The sequence below is a fragment of the Microcebus murinus genome, chromosome 18 (genome assembly GCF_040939455.1).
Source record: "Microcebus murinus isolate Inina chromosome 18, M.murinus_Inina_mat1.0, whole genome shotgun sequence".
Classification (NCBI taxonomy): Eukaryota; Metazoa; Chordata; class Mammalia; order Primates; family Cheirogaleidae; genus Microcebus; species Microcebus murinus.
Window position 1 is genome coordinate 31,364,722 of NC_134121.1, and position 18,407 is coordinate 31,383,128.

At 37.7% G+C, this 18,407-nt stretch overlaps 1 protein-coding gene across 5 annotated transcripts in view; it reads left to right on the forward strand.

Annotated features, from left to right (window-relative positions):
• TRIM37 (tripartite motif containing 37) overlaps positions 1–18,407 on the forward strand; it is a 138,237-nt gene that overhangs the window by 92,972 nt on the left and 26,858 nt on the right. For all 5 annotated transcript variants that reach the window (XM_012767486.3, XM_075994421.1, XM_075994423.1 and 2 more), the window contains exons 18-21: positions 5,747–5,941; positions 11,700–12,008; positions 16,492–16,620; positions 16,979–17,168. In XM_012767486.3, the coding sequence (XP_012622940.1) occupies positions 5,747–5,941; positions 11,700–12,008; positions 16,492–16,620; positions 16,979–17,168 (823 nt within the window). The remainder of the gene's footprint in view (positions 1–5,746; positions 5,942–11,699; positions 12,009–16,491; positions 16,621–16,978; positions 17,169–18,407) is intronic.

Consider the following 18,407-nt stretch of genomic DNA (forward strand, 5'->3'; position numbering starts at 1 on the left):
CTATTTTTAGTTGCCCAGCTAATTTTATGGGTATATTTCTTGCTCAGGCTGTTCTTGAACCCTTCACCTCAAGCAGTCCTCCTGCCTCAGCTTCCCAGAGTGCTAGAATTATAGGCATACGCCACCTTAGCCGAGAAGAAACCTTTTAAGAGATGTTAAGTAGTTAGAATCTATAGGACTTGGAGTCTAAATGGATGGGTTTGAGTTGGAGGAGATTTCTAAATGACTGTTTATGGTTTCTAGCTTAGGTTGTGCTGTTACATATGATAGGAGTTCAGGAGCAGAAAGTAATATATTCATTTTGATCCATGTTGTGTTTGAGAGATCTGTGGGACATCCACATGTTGATTCCCAGACCCATATGTCTAGCTGCTTATGGGATCTCAGCTGTGTAGTCTGGCCTGGAAATATAGTGTATTGATTTAAAAAAAAACCCATCATTATTTCTATTAATCACAATAAATAAGTTAATTAAAAGTATTATCCAAAAGACTTGTCCATAATATCTTAAAAACTTCTATAAATCATTAAGACAACCTCCTGGAAAAAAAGAGCAAAAACTAGACACCTTCACAAGGAGGCTATTTAGATGGCCAGTACACATATTGTCAGAGAAATGCAAATTATGTGTCCCATTGTCAGTCTCTGGAGTTTATCCTGCTTGGAGTTTATTGAGCTCCCATAATTGGAGATTGATATATATATATATTTTATCATATTTGGGAAAATTTCAGCCCTTATTTTGTTAAATATTCTTTGGCTTTTTCTCTCCTTTCCTTTAGAAGTCACTCCCAATATGTGTATTTTGGTGTACTTGCTGGAGTCCCACAGGTTTTTGAGACTCTGTTCATTTTTCTTCATTCTTTTTCAGGAAATGTCAAATTAAGGCCGGGTGTGGGGCTCACGCTGATAATCCTAGCACTCTGGGAGGCCGAGGCGGGCGGATTGCTCAATGCTCAAGGTCAGGAGTTCAAAACCAGCTTGAGCAAGAGGGAGTCCCCATCTCTACTAAAAGTAGAAAGAAATTAATTGGCCAACTAATATATATAGAAAAAATTAGCCAGGCATGGTGGCACATGCCTGTAGTCCCAGCTGCTTGGGAGGCTGAGGCAGAAGGATCACTTGAGCCCAGGAGTTGGAGGTTGCTGTGAGCTAGGCTGACACCACGGCACTCACTCTAGCCTAGGCAACAAAGCAAGACTGTGTCTCAAAAAAAAAAAAAAAAAGAAATGTCAAATTAAAACCACGATAACATGCCACTGCATACTGCCCATATGGCTGATATTTCTTAAAACTGACAATACTACATGTTGAAAGCATGTGAAGATATGGAAACTCTCAACCTGCTGGTGGGAAGGAAAATTGATGCCACTACTTTGGAAAACTATTGGAAAACTATCTACTAAAACCTAACATATATATGCCCATGGCTGCATGAGTTCCAACAGAAATGTTAGCCAGTGTTTGCCAGTAGATTTTTATAAGACTGTTTAGAGCAGCATTGCTCTTTTTTAGTTTTTTATTTTTAAGGAAAAAAGATGGAATTTATAACAAAGTAAAGGATACAAAAATGTCAGGTACGCTGGAAAGATAGTTTGGGAATAGACAATATAGGTCTTTGAGTGTCATGTTAATGTATATAGGCACTGTGCTGTAAAGAACTCAGATCAGTGTGACATTTCAGCAGGATTCATTTGGCTTGGCACAAGAAGAGAGGAACCTGTCACCAATCCATTTGCTTTTTTATAAGGTGTTTTTGTTTTTTGTTTTTTTTTTTTTAAATACACATATGAGCTTCAAGAGCAGTTGTCTGCTTATAGTTTTAGTAGCTTTATTATAGTCCTAATTTTTTGAGTCAGAGTCTTGCTCTGTCACCCTGGCTAAAGTACAGTGTCATCATTATAGCTCACAGCAACCTCAAACTCCTAGACTCAAGCAATCCTCCTGCCTGAACCTCTTGAGTAGCTGGCACTACAGGTGTGTGCCACTATACCTGGCTACTTTTTTTCTATTTTTTGGTAGAGACAGTGTCTTGAACTCAAAACCTCAAGCAATCCTCCTGCCTCTGCCTACCAGAGTGCTACGATTACAGGTGTGTGCCACCATGCTTGGCCAGCTTTATTTTTAATAGACAAAAGAAGCTAGAAGCAATGCACATTCTTTTCCTGTAGAGGAATAAACTGGATATATTCATATACTGGGATGCTGCACAGTAATAATGAAAATGAATAAACTATGTACAGCCATACAGATGAATCTCATGAACATAATATTATGCAAAGAAGCAGTGTATAAGAGTTCATACATTTATATAAATTCAAAACAGGCAAAGCTAGTCGATTTGTTTACATTGCGGGGCATTCTGGGTAATGAGGAGGCATGGGGGAGTTCTAGGGTGCTAGTAATCTATTTCTTCACCTGAGTATGATGACTTTGTTTTCTTTGTTTAAGACAGAGTCTCACTCTGTTGCCCAGGCTAGAGTAGCGTGGCATCAGCCTAGCTCACAGCAACTTCAAACTCCTGGGCTCAAATGATGCTGCTGTCTCAGCCTCCCGAGTAGCTGGGATTACAGGCGCATGCCACCACATCTGGTTAATTCTTTCTGTAGTAGAGACAGGGTTTCGCTGTTGCTCAGGCTGGTCTCAAACTCCTGACCTCAAGCATTCCTCCTGCCTCAGCCTCCCAGAGTGATAGGATTACAAGCGTGAGCCATGACACCCAGTCTTATGACTTTGTGAATATGCATTAGGCTGTACGTTTATGTTTGAGACACACTTAGTAATTATGACAATATTAGCTGAGAAAGAGGGAAACTAAAATAGATGCTAAAGCCTTTGATGACTGTGGGTGAATATAATAGTGGGTAGAAAGCTTAGGAGCATGTGGAAGGAAAGTAGGTAAAGATCATAAACTACAAAGGAAAGGAGTTTTTGTTCAGTGGTAAGAATAATGGCCTGGAAAAGCAGTGAGAAAAAGGAGATTGCTAATACTGCTTTCTGTACTGTAAACATACTTAACATGGGAGAATGAACAACTTCCATTTTTAAAGAAGAACCAGATATTAGAGCAGTAGATAACAAACACTGGACTTACTATTTATTCCTCAGAATCACTTGAGTAGCTTTTTAGGAAAAGATCCTGGATCCCACTTCAGTATTCTCATTTCATATGTCAGGATAGAGCTAGGAACCTATAATTTTTAAAGTTTCTTCACTTGATTGATATTTAGCCTGATTTTGGAACTACTCAGTAAAAGAAAAGTCTGGAATAGTTTCAATATAGAGGGGGAATAGTTTTCTGCTATTTATTAGGAATTGCAGTGGATATACAGATTGGGAAGAAAAATCAGCCACGAGATAATCCTTAGAAGAGGAGGTAGAAGAACTGGGAGAAAGTGAGAACATGAGCATGTGAAAAACATAAGTTACTAATTGGCTTGGAGGCTCTGAACTTTTCTCCTAAGTTATTTCCTGCTGGATCTCTGAAATAACTCATGAGTAGTCAGAACCCGATTATTTTATATTATGAGACTTTCCTATGTATAGCCTTTTAAAAATGTGGTGTCTCTTTAGAATGTATTTAAATAGCTTTATTAAAGGACAGTTGTAAGCAACATTTCCATACCTGATATTTGCTAGGCCTTATACTAGGCACTAGAGAAAAGTCACTTGTTTTCTTGGCTTAAGGAGCTTAGTCAAATATAGGAGGTATGGGCATGACATCTGCTTACCCATATCTGTAATATGTATCAGTCATTAACAAGTTCTGTCAGAAAACTTCACATTGTACTCCAGTATTTAATTAAGCTAGAAAAAGTCTACCAAACTGTAACAACCCGTACATTTTGCTGTTCAGAGACCTGGACAAGATTCCTATTAGGTCATTAAATATGAAATTTCTGATTTTGAATAAAAAGTTTAGTTTATTATATCTCAAGAAGCAGTACAGTTAATCAAAGTATGCGCCTACCAGGGGTCCTCAAACTTTTTAAACGGGGCCAGTTCACTGTCCCTCAGACTGTTGGAGGGCTGTTGGAGTGTGGTGCACATTCCACATATACGCACTGTGGGCCCAGGACGAGTTGACTGCTAAGCAGGACAGGCAGCTGCGGCAAAAACACCTGGCAGGCTGGATAAATGTCCTCGGTGGGCCGCAGTTTGAGGACCTCTGGAAACTATCAGCACAGTTTTGCCATCTTAACGGTAGTTGTTTATGGCAGCAGCAAAGAAGCCTGGAGAGCAAGTGGCAATGAAATTGCAATAGGCATTTTCCAAAGCTTGTTGAGAATTAAATATTTTTCTTTGCAACAAGTGGTCCAAAGCCTGGAACAAGTGGTAGTCAATTGGTGCAAAGTTTGGTGAATGTGGTAGATGACAGAGAGTTTCCAAGTCCAGCTTCTGTAGTTTGAGCAGTCTTGTTTGTGCAAAATGTGATCAAGCTTTGTTGTGCAAGAGGATTGGCCTGTCTCTGTTGACCAGTCTCAGCTGCTTAATTGCAAGCATCCTTATCATTTCTTCCAATTGGTTGCCGTAGAAATTGACGAGGTTTCATGAAGCTGTAGTGGGTAAGACCAGCACTGGACCACAAAACAGACACTATTAGCTTTTTCTGATGATTATTTGGTTTTGGATTGTGTTTAAGCAATTCATCTCTGTCCAACCATTGTGCTAAATGCTTGTGATTATCAAAAAGAACACATTTTTCATCACACATAACAATATGGTGTGGAAGCGGTTTGCCTTTATGTCATGACAGCAAAGAAAGGCAAGCTTTGAGACGATTTCTATTCTGACACTTGAATTTATGTGATACTCTTCTATCCAGCTTCTTTACCTTGCTGATTTGTTTCAAATGGTCCAATGTTGTTGGAATAGTAACATCAAACCTTGCTGTTAATTCACATATAGGTTGAGATATATTCACTTATACTACAGCTTTCAGCTCATCATTGTCCACCTTGGTCTCAGGTCACCCACATGGCTAATTTTCAAGATTAAAATCACCAGACTAGAACTTCTCAAACCATTGATGTGCTGTGCATTCATTAGCCACATCCTTCCCAGAAACTTTGTTGATATTTCAAGCTATCTGTACTGCATTGGCTCCACAACAGAACTCAAACTTGAAAATAACACAAAATTTTTGACTTATCCATGATGGTTTCACAGAAATTGCTCTAAAAAAAAAAAAAAGTGAAAGGTAATCACAAGCCAAATCATGTATTTGAAAGTCTGAGGATATACCTTCATAATAAAAATAAAACAAGAAGTGTCAGAGTGAAATGTAGAGATCTCAGCTGTCTAACTTAGTTCTTAAGGAAATTGGACATTTCATACTTAATAACCTAATATTTTGGTATCTAGTTATTTGGAATCTGTTATACTTTGGGCATTTACCTTTCATCTAAGACCAGTGATTCATGGGATATACTTTCCTTCTCCTCACCCTCACCCCCCAAGTTGTGGACATTATATGCATCATCTTTTATTTCTAGGGCTCAGCAAGGGGTTGATGCTTACTCCTGAATTCGAGGTACTAATGAGGCCTCTGTTCAGTCACTGTGCTTAGTATACATCTCTCTAACTGTCTGGTTTCTTCTTTGTGTTTCTTATCATGAACCTGAACTCTTAGGAAATAGGTCTATAAACAAGTATTCAAACAATGTTAGCCAGTTTTTTGAAGTACACTTAAATTTGTGCAAATATACTTTTATGTACATTTTCTACATCTCAATTTCTTTTGCAGGTAGTACCCATGGCTATCTGGGTGCCAGTAGCAGAATGTCAAGAAGAACCCATTTATGCTCTGCTGCTACCAGTAGTTTATTAGACATTGATCCATTGATTTTAATACATTTGTTGGACCTTAAGGACCGGAGCAGTATGGAAAATTTGTGGGGCCTACAGCCTCGCCCACCTGCTTCACTTTTGCAGCCTACAGGTAAAATAATAACTGATAATTTCCCTTTTTTCTGTGCTTCTCTAAAAGAACTCTTTAATTTTGATCTTGGTATTTCAGTTAAGTGTTGGAACATGGTGTATTTCTGTAACAAATTGATTTTTTATTATATGTCAGAAAAATGCCATTTATATGAAACAAATTAAATTTTTTGGTTTTCTTCAGTGATGTTTTGTGCAAAAACGCCTTATAAGAAGGTTTTTTTTTTTTTTTGAGACAGAGTCTCACTTTGTTGCCCAGGCTAGAGTGAGTGCCGTGGTGTCAGCCTGGCTCACAGCAACCTCAAACTCCGGGGCTCAGCGATCCTACTGCCTCAGCCTCTCAAATAGCTAGGACTATAGGCATGCACCACCATGCCCGGCTAATTTTTTGTATATATATTTTTAGTTGGTCAATTAATTTATTTCTATTTTTGGTAGAGACAGGGTCTCACTCAGGCTGGTTTCGAACTCCTGACCTTGAGCAATCCGCCTGCCTTGGCCTCCCAAACTGCTAGGATTATAGGCGTGAGCCACCACGCCCGGCCTATAAGAAGGTTTTTAATATGATTTGCTACTTAGAGTGTGCCTAACTGATTGATTCATGTGAAGTACAATTGTCCTCTTTGTGAATGGACTTTGAGTTTTTCAGGCCTCATGAATTCCCTGACTTCCAAATGGAATTGTGTATAAATTGAACGTAGAAAAGGTTTTGCTGTTTACTCTTGCTTCATCATTCAGTAGATTAAAAATGTATTCCAATTAGCAGCAATGTTTTATGTGCAAAGGTTGTTTGTTAAAGATAAATTACATCAGCCAGAAAATTTAAAGTTAATACGGTAAAATAAAAAGAACTTAAATTTTTTAAAATAAAATAAAAAAAAAGAAAAAAGATAAATTACAGTTGTTTTACTGTATTGAGATGGAAATTTGTGTCATAATTGGGCTTCTTGAAACTCTTGGGGATGGAGTCATTTTGGACAGCTAAGAATTTACCTTTAAAAGCTACATTGTGGGGCCGGATGTTGTGGCTCATGCCTATAATTCCAGTGCTTTCAGAGGCTGAGGCAGGAAGATCCCTTGAGGCCAGGAGTTCAAGATCACCCTGGGCAACATAGTGAGACCCTCATCTCTACAAAAAATTGAAAAAAAAAAAAAATCGTCTGGGCATGGTGGTACATGCCTGTAGTCTTAGATACATGGTAAGCTGAGGCAGGAGGATCGCTTGAGCCCAGGCGTTTGAGGTTGCAGTGATGACACCACTGTACTCTAGCCCAGGCAACAGAGTAAGACCATATCTACCCCCACCCCCCAAAAAGGTATTATAAATGAGACTCTTAATTCTAATTAGCCATGTGACTTAGGACAGTCAGGAAAGCTTATCTTATAATGTACAACCCCATAGCACCTTACACTTTGCTGTGTTTGTACTTATTACACAGTACTATTACAGCTATACCAGGTTCATTACCCACTGCTCAAAAGGAAGCCAATATACTGAGACAACGGGGGGTTCCAGCAGAGGAAGAGTTTAGTATAACAGGCATGACACGAGGATATGGGTGGGAGTCTCCAAATGAGTCTTTCTGAGAATTTGGCAGAAAGGGTTTTTTAAAGATAGTTTGGCGAGGCAATTGGGTCTGCTGATTGTCTGGGTTTGGGGTGCAACCACAGGAGGGTAGAAATTGTCTTCTGCTTAGTTTCTTGGGTGGGAGGCAAGTCAGAAGACCAGTTGAGTCAGTTCCTTGGTATGGGCTACTGGTCTGAGTGGGTCAGCCATCCACTGGAATTCAGGGCCTGGAAGATATCTTAAAAACTATCCTTAGGTTTGAGAAGGGTGGTGTTATCTGTGGGAGTAATTCAGAAAGTTAAGAATCATTATGACTTACATGTGACTTATGAGTAATAATTCTAGGAAAGCAAACTAGGGACAATGGCTAGTTATATATTCTTAAACTATATACTATTTTAAACTATAAAGTATATTTTAAAACTATAAACCTTTGTATTTGTACAGTTCAGGCCTCTACCACAGTTCCCACCTTGTGGCCCTTTATTAATTTTATAAAGGGCAGTTTCAGTGTTGAAATTGATTATTTTTTCTTTTTCCCAGCTGGACTGGGAGCTTTGTGATGGTAAACTCAGGATGTTTTTCTTGGTCACTGCTGTATCCCCTGCCCAACACAGTGCTTAGCATTTAAAATAGGCTTAGTAAATGTTTATTGACTGATTAACAGATGATGAGTGTTTAATTTTTTTTTTCATTTTTCCATTTGGGATTTTTACTCCTACTTTCCCATTCTTGTCAGTTTCTGATAATAATAAACCAAAACGTGTAGGTTAATAGAGAGGTTCATATTTAAGTCCATGTACATGTGGAGTGGGAAGTGGGAGCCACAAAGATTATTTTAGCAAACATATTAAGTATTTTTGTGCTTGGCCTAGAATACAAAGATCACTTAAGATCCAATCTTCACCATGAAGTTGTTCATAGTCTACATGTTTGTCTTCCATATTGTAATGTAAGTGCTGTTAGAAATATAATCTGTGTATTATACAAATTTAAATAAGAATTGATTTGTGAGGAGGAGGATGTTGACGGTACAGATGCCTAAAAGAGGGGACATTTAAGGTTATATCTGATGAGTTTGGGTTGGCAGAGAAAGAAAGGGGAAGGAATAGTATATGTGAAAAGAATGGAAGTGTGATAGAGCAAGGCCCATGTATTAGAAAGAGTCGTAAGTAATTCCAAAAGATTAGGGTGTATTTGGGATGGAGGTAGAAGATAAAAAGCTGCTGAGAAATAAGGTAGAATCAGACAATGAAGGGCCTGTGTGCCTTGCTGGTACTTTCCTGTAGAATGCTATGTCGGGATTCTAAGCAGGAAAGTAATGTCTTTTAAGAGTTGCAGTCTACTCGCTCTAGCTCAGGCTGAGTGCAGTGGTATAATCTTAGCTCATGTAGCCTCGAACTCCTGGTCTCAAGTCAGCCTCCTAGCTCACTGTAGTCAGCTAGGACTATAGACAGTATGCACCACCCTATCTGGCCTATTTTTTAATTCTCTGTAGAGATGAGGTCTCACTGTGTTACCCAGGCTGGTCTTGAATTCCACCTCAAGCAATCCTCCTGGCTTGGCCTCCCAAAGTGCTAGGATTATAGGGGTGAGCCATAGTGCCTGGACTGATGATGGGTTTTGGAAAACTGCTCTGGCTTCATGGTGAACAATGCATCAGATGAGAACTGTACTACAGATTGTTTTCACAAATATTGAATTTTCTGAGCCTCACAACAACCCTGTTATGTATATATTATTATCATATGGACTCAGAGAAGTTGATGGACTAAGAAAATTACGGTGTCTAAATGGTGGACCTGAGACCAGATTCTAACTTTCTAAAATCTCTGGTCATGTTCTGTTATGAATGCTTTTTTTTTTTTTTTTTTTTTTTTTTTTGAGACAGAGTCTCGCTTTGTTGCCCAGGCTAAAGTGAGTGCCGTGGCATCAGCCTAGCTCACAGCAACCTCAAATTCCTGGGCTCAGGCAATCCTACTGCCTCAGGCTCCCGTGTAGCTGGGACTACAGGCATGCGCCACCATGCCCGGCTAATTTTTTTTATATATATATATATATATACACACACACACACACATATATATATATTAGTTGGCCAATTAATTTCTTTCTATTTTTATGGTAGAGACGGGGTCTTGCTCAGGCTGGTTTTGAACTCCTGACCTTGAGCAATCCGCCCGCCTCGGCCTCCCAGAGTGCTAGGATTACAAGCGTGAGCCACCGCGCCTGGCCTGTTATGAATGCTTTTAACTACAAGTAACAAAATGCTTCTAACTGGTGGCTTAAATAATAAAGGCACTTAATTATCCATATTAAGAAATCTGGAGGTAGGTGATTCCAGGATCATCAGGTAACTTAGAGGCAGGTCACAAGATGGTCTTCCTGTGATACTTTGCCTCTTACAGTAATAAGATAAATGCCGTAGCTCCGGGCATCATGTATCCCCAGGAGTGTGTCACTAGCAAGAGGAAAAAGGCTAGACAGGAAAGAGACCTTATTCCCATTACCCTGGAGTTATTAATATAAAGATTACTGACGCTGGAGGCAGACTCTTTGGTTTGAATTTAAGCTCCTTTACTTACTAGCTATGTGACCTGGAGTATATTATGCAACATTTCTGTGTCTTTTTTATAAAATGGAGTTAATAGTAATAGTTAATAATAGTACTGTCATATACTTAAGGTAGGACAAAAAAAATAATAGTACTTATCCCATAGGGTTGACATGAGAAGATTAAATGGCTTAATATTTTTGCCCAACACACAGCAAGTTCTTTATAGGTGTTTGTTAAATAAACAAAACAAAATTTCCCTGTCAGGGTAGAAGATCTTTCCCAAAAGTGTCCTAAGTAGTCTCTTGGCCAGAACTGGGTCATGTGCTCATTCTAAACACTGTCAAAAAGGAATGAAATGAGACTAGTCATGGACCCAAGTATACCCTGGGGCTGAAGGAGGGACCTGATCTCCCTGAGTACATTGCTGTCCACTTGGTTGATACCTGAACACAACCAAGTCCTTTTGGCAAGATATTATAGAAGTAGAGGAATGGCTGTTGGGCAGACCCCAGTGTCTACCTTTCACTGTAGTTCCTCTTGTGAGGCAGAAGGTGGTTGTAACGTTTAAGAAGGTTCAACTATCATTTCTGCTACAAAAGGATTTGTTCATTGTCTAGTTAGGGTGCCTCTTGGTCTCCTGGTTTTGTTGTTGTTTTTAATTTTGCTTGGTTTCTTTTTGCTTTGAGTCAGTCATAATGTTGTTTGATTTCCAAAACATCTGCCTCTCTTTACCTTCCTGCAATAGAACAGAAATGTGTATTTCCCTTACTTGTGTTTTTTAAATATTTGGATAGGGGGAGAAGAAATTAAAAACAATTTCAACTACTTCTCTAGGGCAGAGAGAAAACTCACTTTAGTGGGTGAAAAAATTCAGTGACTGGACACTATGATGTTCCATCGCACTTTAATAGATTCATCCAATAAAGCAATTTCTTGAATTTAGTTAGAATATATATTTTTAATATAATGTTATGTATAGCAGATTTGGCAAAGTATTTGACTTTTGAGTTTTTCCTTTTTCCAATTATGGACATAAAAGCTCAGTGTAGAAAATTTTTAAAAAGTGGAAAAGTATAGAGAAAAAAAGCACAAGGCAGTAGAGCATCTTTTTTAAATTTTTAGAGGTAAATATATAATTCAGATTTGAGTGATTATGATGTGATTCAGAGTCTAACATTAAAGGTGTCTTCTCTTTATTTTCATTAGTTAAATTTAATGTTATTTATTTAAATTTTGGAGACAGAGTCCCGCAGTTGTGTCATCCTAGCTCACTGCAACCTCAAATTTCTAGGCTCACACGATCCTCCTGCCTTAGCCTTCCAAGTAGCTGGGACTACAGGTGTGTGCCACCACACTCAGCTAATTTTTTCTATTTTTGGTAGAGTTGGGTTCTTGCTCTTGTTCAGGCTGGTCTCAAATTCCTGACCTCTGATGATCTTCCTGCCTCTGCCTCCCAGAGTGCTAGGATTACAGGCATGAGTGACCATATCCAGCCTAATGCATGCTTTTGTTGTTGATACCACCTAAAACACCTTAGCTTATTTTACACATTGAATTTGCATATATTCATAATACAAAATGATTTCATGAATGTTAAAGTTTATATTAACATGACTTGTCAATTTTTCTCTGAAGCATCATATTCTCGAAAAGATAAAGACCAAAGGAAGCAGCAGGCAATGTGGCGAGTGCCCTCTGATTTAAAGATGCTAAAAAGACTCAAAACTCAAATGGCCGAAGTTCGATGTATGAAAACTGATGTAAAGAATACACTTTCAGAAATAAAAAGCAGCAACGCTGCTTCTGGAGACATGCAGACAACCCTTTTTTCTGCTGACCAGGCAGCTCTGGCTGCATGTGGAGCCGAAAACTCTGGCAGAGTACAGGATTTGGGGATGGAACTGCTGGCAAAGTCATCAGTTGCCAGTTGTTACATACGAAACTGTAAGTGAAAAAGTTCCTATTAGTGTCGTTTCTCCATATGTTATTTGAGAAGCTAGATGACTTTTTTTTTCCAGGAAAATAATATTTAAACATCTCTGTTCGTGAATTAAGACTACAAATATGTGCAGTCCTTTTTCCCCATCCAAATTTTTTTTTTTTTTTTTTTCTGAGACAGAGTCTCACTCTGTTGCCCAGACTAGAGTATTGTGGTGTCAGCCTAGCTCACAGCAACCTCAAACTCCTGGGCTCAAGTAATCCTCTTGCCTCAGACTCCGGAGTAGCTGGGACTACAGGCACGCACCACCATGCCCAGCTAATTTCTTCTATTTTTTTTTTTTTTTTTTTTTGAGACAGAGTCTCTTTTTTCTATTTTTGATAGAGACAGGGTCTCTCGCTCTTGCTCAGCCTGGTCCCAAACTCCTGAGCTCAAGCAGTCCTCCTGCCTTGGCCTCCCAGAGTGCTAGGATTACAGGCATGAGCCACCTCTCCTGGCCCCCATCCAAAATTGATTCCATATATATTTTATTATGTAATGGAGCTAACATTGCACAATTGCTTACTCTATACTGGGTAATAATCAAGACAAAATTCTTAACCACATGGATCTTTCATTCTAGTGATGGGAATCAGACATTAAAATGTGTAAACAAGTAAAGATAATTTCAGTTGGTTGAAAAATGTTATGAAGGAAACAACAGAGAGTGGGATTGGCAGGAGTTGATGAGAAGTGGGCTAGTTTAGTTGGGGTGGTCAGAGAGAGTCTCTGAGGAGGCAACATTTGACCTGAGACTTGAAGGTTGAGAAAGTGGCAGCCATTCAAAGATCCAGAGGAAGCAGTGTTCTGGGTAAACAGAACAGAAGATGCGAAGTCACTGGCCATAGAATTTGCTTTGTGTGTTTGAAGGATTGAAGAAAGACCAGTATGAATAAATATGGTGAACTAAGCAGAGAGAGGAAGATAATAGATGAAGTCAGAGAGGAGGTAGGCAGGATTTAGATCAAGTGGGGTCTTATAAAACCTCAATTAAGAGTTTGAGTTTTATTCTTTCTTTAGGAGGAAGTCTCTACTAGAGAGTATAAATCAGGGGAGTGTTTATAATCATATTTACTCTTTACAAAGATGACAGTTATTTGGAGAAAGGTCTTACAAGTTGAGAGCAGAAGTTGTGAGACCATTAACAGCTTATTAGAATCACTTGTGTGAAATAGAGTGGCATATTCTGGAGTTTTAACAGTGGGAAAATGGACTTGCTTATAGGCTCACAGCCTTTATTCACTGAGGTTTCCATCTTTCTTAATTCTCCCAAGGATGGTACGTAACTGATAGTGTTCTAGATGCATAGGAAAGAAGTTAATCAATTATTTGCAGTTTCTGTGTCTGAATTTGACTGTTCTATGTATCACATATGAGTGGAATCATACAATATTTGTCTTTTTTGACTGACATTTCACTTAGCATAGTGTCATCAGAGTTCATGCTGTAGCATAATGCAGAATTTCCTTTTTTGTTCTTTCTACGGTTGAATAATATTCCATTGTATGAGTATATAACATTTTGTTTATTCATCCTTTGATGGACATATTTGGGTTGTTTACATCTTTTGGCTGTTGTGAATAATGTTAATATTAATATAGGTGTCCAAAATATCTGTTCAAGTTTCTTTTTTTCAATTTTGGATATATACCCAGAGTGGAATTGCTGGATCATATGGTATTTCTGTTTTTAAATTTTTTTTTTGTTTTTTTGAGACAGAGTCTCGCTTTCTTGCCTAGGCTAGAGTGAGTGCCATGGCGTCAGCCTAGCTCACAGCAACCTCAAACTCCTGGGCTCAAGCGATCCTCCTGCCTCAGCCTCCCGAGTAGCTGGGACTACAGGCACGAGCCACCATGCCCGGCTGATTTTTATATTATATATATTAGTTGGCCAATTAATTTCTTTCTATTTTTATGGTAGAGACGGGGTCTCGCTCAGGCTGGTTTTGAACTCCTGACCTTGAGCAATCCGCCCGCCTCGGCCTCCCAGAGTGCTAGGATTACAGGCGTGAGCCACCGCGCCCAGCCTTGTTTTTAAATTTTTTTTAAGAACCTATGTCATACTGTTTTCTATAGCAGCTGCACCAACAGTGCACTAGGCTTCCAATTTCTCCACATCTTCACTGAACACTTGTTATTTTCTGGGGTATTTTTTATTTTATTTTTTCATTTTTTAAATTTTTATTTTTTACATATATATTTTTTAAAGGAGAGTTTTATTTCTTGGGAAGAGTTTCTTAGCCTGTAATGGACATTCTGACATACTGGGAAACATTGCCTCAGCCATAAGCCAGGAACATGGGTTTTGAGGGGGGGAGCAGAGGGAGAGAGAGGAGAGAGACAACAGAACACGATTTTATACTCTGGTTTTTTTGTTTGTTTTTAATAATAACCATCCTAATTAACAAGCATATGAGATACTATTGTGGTTTTGATTTATATTTCCCTAATGATATTGAGCATCTTTTTATGTGCTTATTGGCCATCTATGTATCTTCCTTGGAGAAATGTCTGTTCAAGTCCTTTGAATTAAACCAATTTTTTTAATTTAATTTTTAAAATTATTATTTTTTTAAATTTATGGCACTAACATTTTAAGTGATGTAGACATGCACTTGAGGTGGGTGGGAGGGAGTTCTCAATTGTGGTGGTTTTTTTTTTTTTTTTTCTTGGGACAGATTCTCACTCTGTTGCCCAGGCTAGAGTGCCATGGTGTCAGCCTAGCTCACAGCAACCTCAAACTCCTGCGCTCAAGTGATCCTTCTGCCTCAGCCTCCTGAATAGCTGGAACTACAGACACACACCACTATGCCTGGCTATCTTTTTTTAATATATATTTTTAGTTGTCCAGATAATTTCCTTCTATTTTTAGTAGAGACAAGGGCTCGCTCTTGCTTAGGCTAGTCTTGAACTCCTGACCTTCAGCAATCCTCCCGCCTCGGCCTCCCAGAGTGCTAGGATTACAGGCGTGAGCCACCACATCCCGCCGAATAGTAAGGTTTTTTTTTTTTCTTTTTTAGAACTGTCTAGTTGTTGTATGAATAGTAAGTTTTGAAATCAGAAGTGTGAGTCTTACATATAATATTGTTTTGGGGCTGAGTGTGGTGGCTGATGCCTGTGATCCTAGCACTTTAGGAGGCCAAGGTGAGATCACTTGAGTCCAGGAGTTCAAGACCAACCTGGGCAACAGTGTGACCCCATCTCTATTATAAAAAAACTAATAAGCCAGACATTTTGGTGCACACCTGTAGTGCCAGCTTCTTGGGAGGCTGAGGCAGGAGGAGCACGTGAGCCCAAGAGTTTTGAGGTGGCATTGGGCTATGCTGCTGCAATTGTACTCTAACCCAGGAAATAGAGCAAGACCCTGTCTCAATACCAAAAAAAAAAAAAGATTGTTTTGGTTATCGTGGGTCTCTTACATTTTCATATGAATTTAAGGACCAATTTGTCAGTTTCTTAAAAAAAAAAAAAAAACAGCTGGTATTGTGTTGAATCTATAGATTAATTTTGGGAGTATTACTTTGTTAACAATATTAAGTATTCCAAGCAGTGAACACAAGATGTCTTTCCTTTTGTCTTTATTTTTTTCCAATAATGTGTGGTAGTTTTCAGTATAATAATGTAAGTCTTATATTTTTTATGTTAAATTTATTCCTAAGTATTTTATTCTATTTGATGCTATTATAAATTAAATAGTTTTCTTAATTTCATTCTCAAGTTGTCTTCTGCTAGTGTATAGAAAGATAATTGATTGTTTTGTCTTATATCCTATGACCTTGCTGAACCTGTTTATTAATGAATCTCCTCTGATTTTCTATTCATAAAGAAAAGAAATTTATTTAGCTCACAGTTCTTCAGGCTGAGAAGTTCAAGGGCGTGGCCCTGGTTTCTGGCAAGGGCTTTCTTGCTGCATCACAACATATTTTTATATTCTTTTTCTAGCTTCTTGAGTCTATGCGTATTAGGCCATTTAGTTGCCCTTTTCTTTTTCCTGATTTTCTTTTTTCTTAATTCATTTTAACACTATACATTTTCTTTTCATTACTACTTTGGCCACGAGCATTTTGATTTGAAGTATTGTAATTGTGATTTGTTTCTAATTCAGCATTGATTTTCTTTTTAGTCCAGTAATATTTTACAATTTACAGGTATTTCGATGGGTAAATTTTTGTTTATAGTTTAATTACATTGAAATTGTTATGCTTTTCTTATGGAATTCACAAATAACCTAGAGAATCTTCTAAGTTAAGATTCTGCTCCACAAAGCAGCAAGATAAATTTTTTCATAAACCCCCCAAATAAATCAGTTGGAACTACAAAATATCTTGTTTATTTTTGGAACAGAAGACAGAACAGCTTACATGCATGGTAAGATTAAACTTTCTCTGACTGACTAGTGAATTTTATGGTATTTGATCATATTAAAAAATGTTTTTAAATGTCTTTGCAGCCACAAATAAGAAGAGTAATTCACCCAAGCCAGCTCGGTCCAGTATAGCAAGTAGTCTATCACTTCGAAGAGCAGTGGACTCCGGGGAAAATAATCGTTCAAAAGGAGACTGTCAGACTCTGTCCGAAGGTAAATTTTGGGAGTTCAGAATGTAATTTCAGTGGATAGATGTCTCTTACAAGAAATTGATGTTATGGTAAAGCTTTAGACCTTGAAATGCATTAAAAATGCTAAAGTTCTATTTCAAAGTTTCTTGATCTCACAACCGAACAAGTCCTTAAGAAAATACAACCATTAGACTGCATATTCTGTACTCCTTAGTTTTAAATACCTATCATCAGAAGACTGGGATATATTTTTAAATTGTTTTTGAAGTTTTTACATAGTTTAAATATATATATATATATATGGTGGATTTTCTAACCTGAGAGAGACCTTTAGTATTTATTTGCCTTTCTGAATATTGATTGATTTTCCTTTTTTGAAGGTTCTGCAGGAAGCTCTCAGACTGGGAGCAGGCACAATTCTCCTCGAGCCTTGATACATGGCAGTATTGGTGATATTTTGCCAAAAACTGAAGACCGGCATTGTAAAGCTTTGGATTCAGATGCTGTTGTGGTTGCAGTTTTCAGTGGCTTACCTACTGTTGATAAAAGGAGAAAAATGATCACCTTGGGGTAAATTAAGTTCTTTTGTTTATGTAATGGAATAACAGCTAATAGCTTTGCTTGGAACTTTAAGTCTACATCATAATGAACAAAATTAATTTCTACTTTGTTAATTTTTTAGCAGGCAGAAAGTTCAATTATTGCATTAAAATGCAACTAATAAGTATCAGAGTCCTTTTTTTTTTAATGGAATGATAGTACCAGAAGTTCAGTTTAAATATATTAAAGCTCATTTTCACTGAAGTTAGGATAATAATGATGTATATAACCTTTTGTGAACTGTGCCCTATAAGATTTTTGTGTCAGCTTTTTTTTTTCATCTGCCCCATACTTTTCAAAGACATTTGTACTGAGCTATATTATGTGTCACAGATCTTCACGTATATTTTGTATGGAACAAAACACTTCCAGCAATTTTAACACTGCTTTTCTACTTTCATCTCACTTTTTTCCTCCTCTTATGAAAAAATATCCTCAAAAGTCATAATTGAAACTTCCTGAAAGGATAAAATGTTTAGTTGACATATTTATCTCTCTCCCAGGAAATATAAACTCAAATCCCAGCCATGGCAATTAAACTTCTATTTATTCAAAAGGTAGGGTGATTATAGAATATATTGACTATGGTTGTGCTAGATGAGCCATTAATATCCATCTGCTGATTTATTTTATGGATAGTAAATGCATTTCTAAATTAAACAGAATAGTTTTACCTTGGCGACTTTGAAAAGAACTTTGAACTAAATTTAGAGAAAGATTACAATCCCTTAAGTTTACTTAATTTTATATAGCTTCAGGGTCTGGCTCATTACCAAAATGTAAAAGAACAGATGGTGGTTTACTTTTCTGTTGTGGCTCAAGTTTCAGCAGTAGAAAGGTGTTAGAAAAAAAAGTCGCTGGAGATTGTCTTGCTTTTCCTATAACTAAGCCTGGTATATATGTTCCTTTTAAGTTAAAGCTGCAGCTAACTTTTGTTATAGAGATATTTATGTCTGCCTTTAATCATAAAAATTAAATGTATATGAACATAGATATTTTTTTTTCTAGAGTGTAAAATCCTATACAAATAACTGCAGCTCTTAGGTGTAATCATCATTTTAGAATTGATTATATCTGCCAGCCTGGTTCAAAATGGAAGGAAAAAAATATTAAGTGAAAAATTCTCCATTCTTATCTCCCATCTACCTTTTTTTCCAACCCCTGTCCACACATATTAATGCTGCTCTTAATTTTTTGTGTATGCTGTAT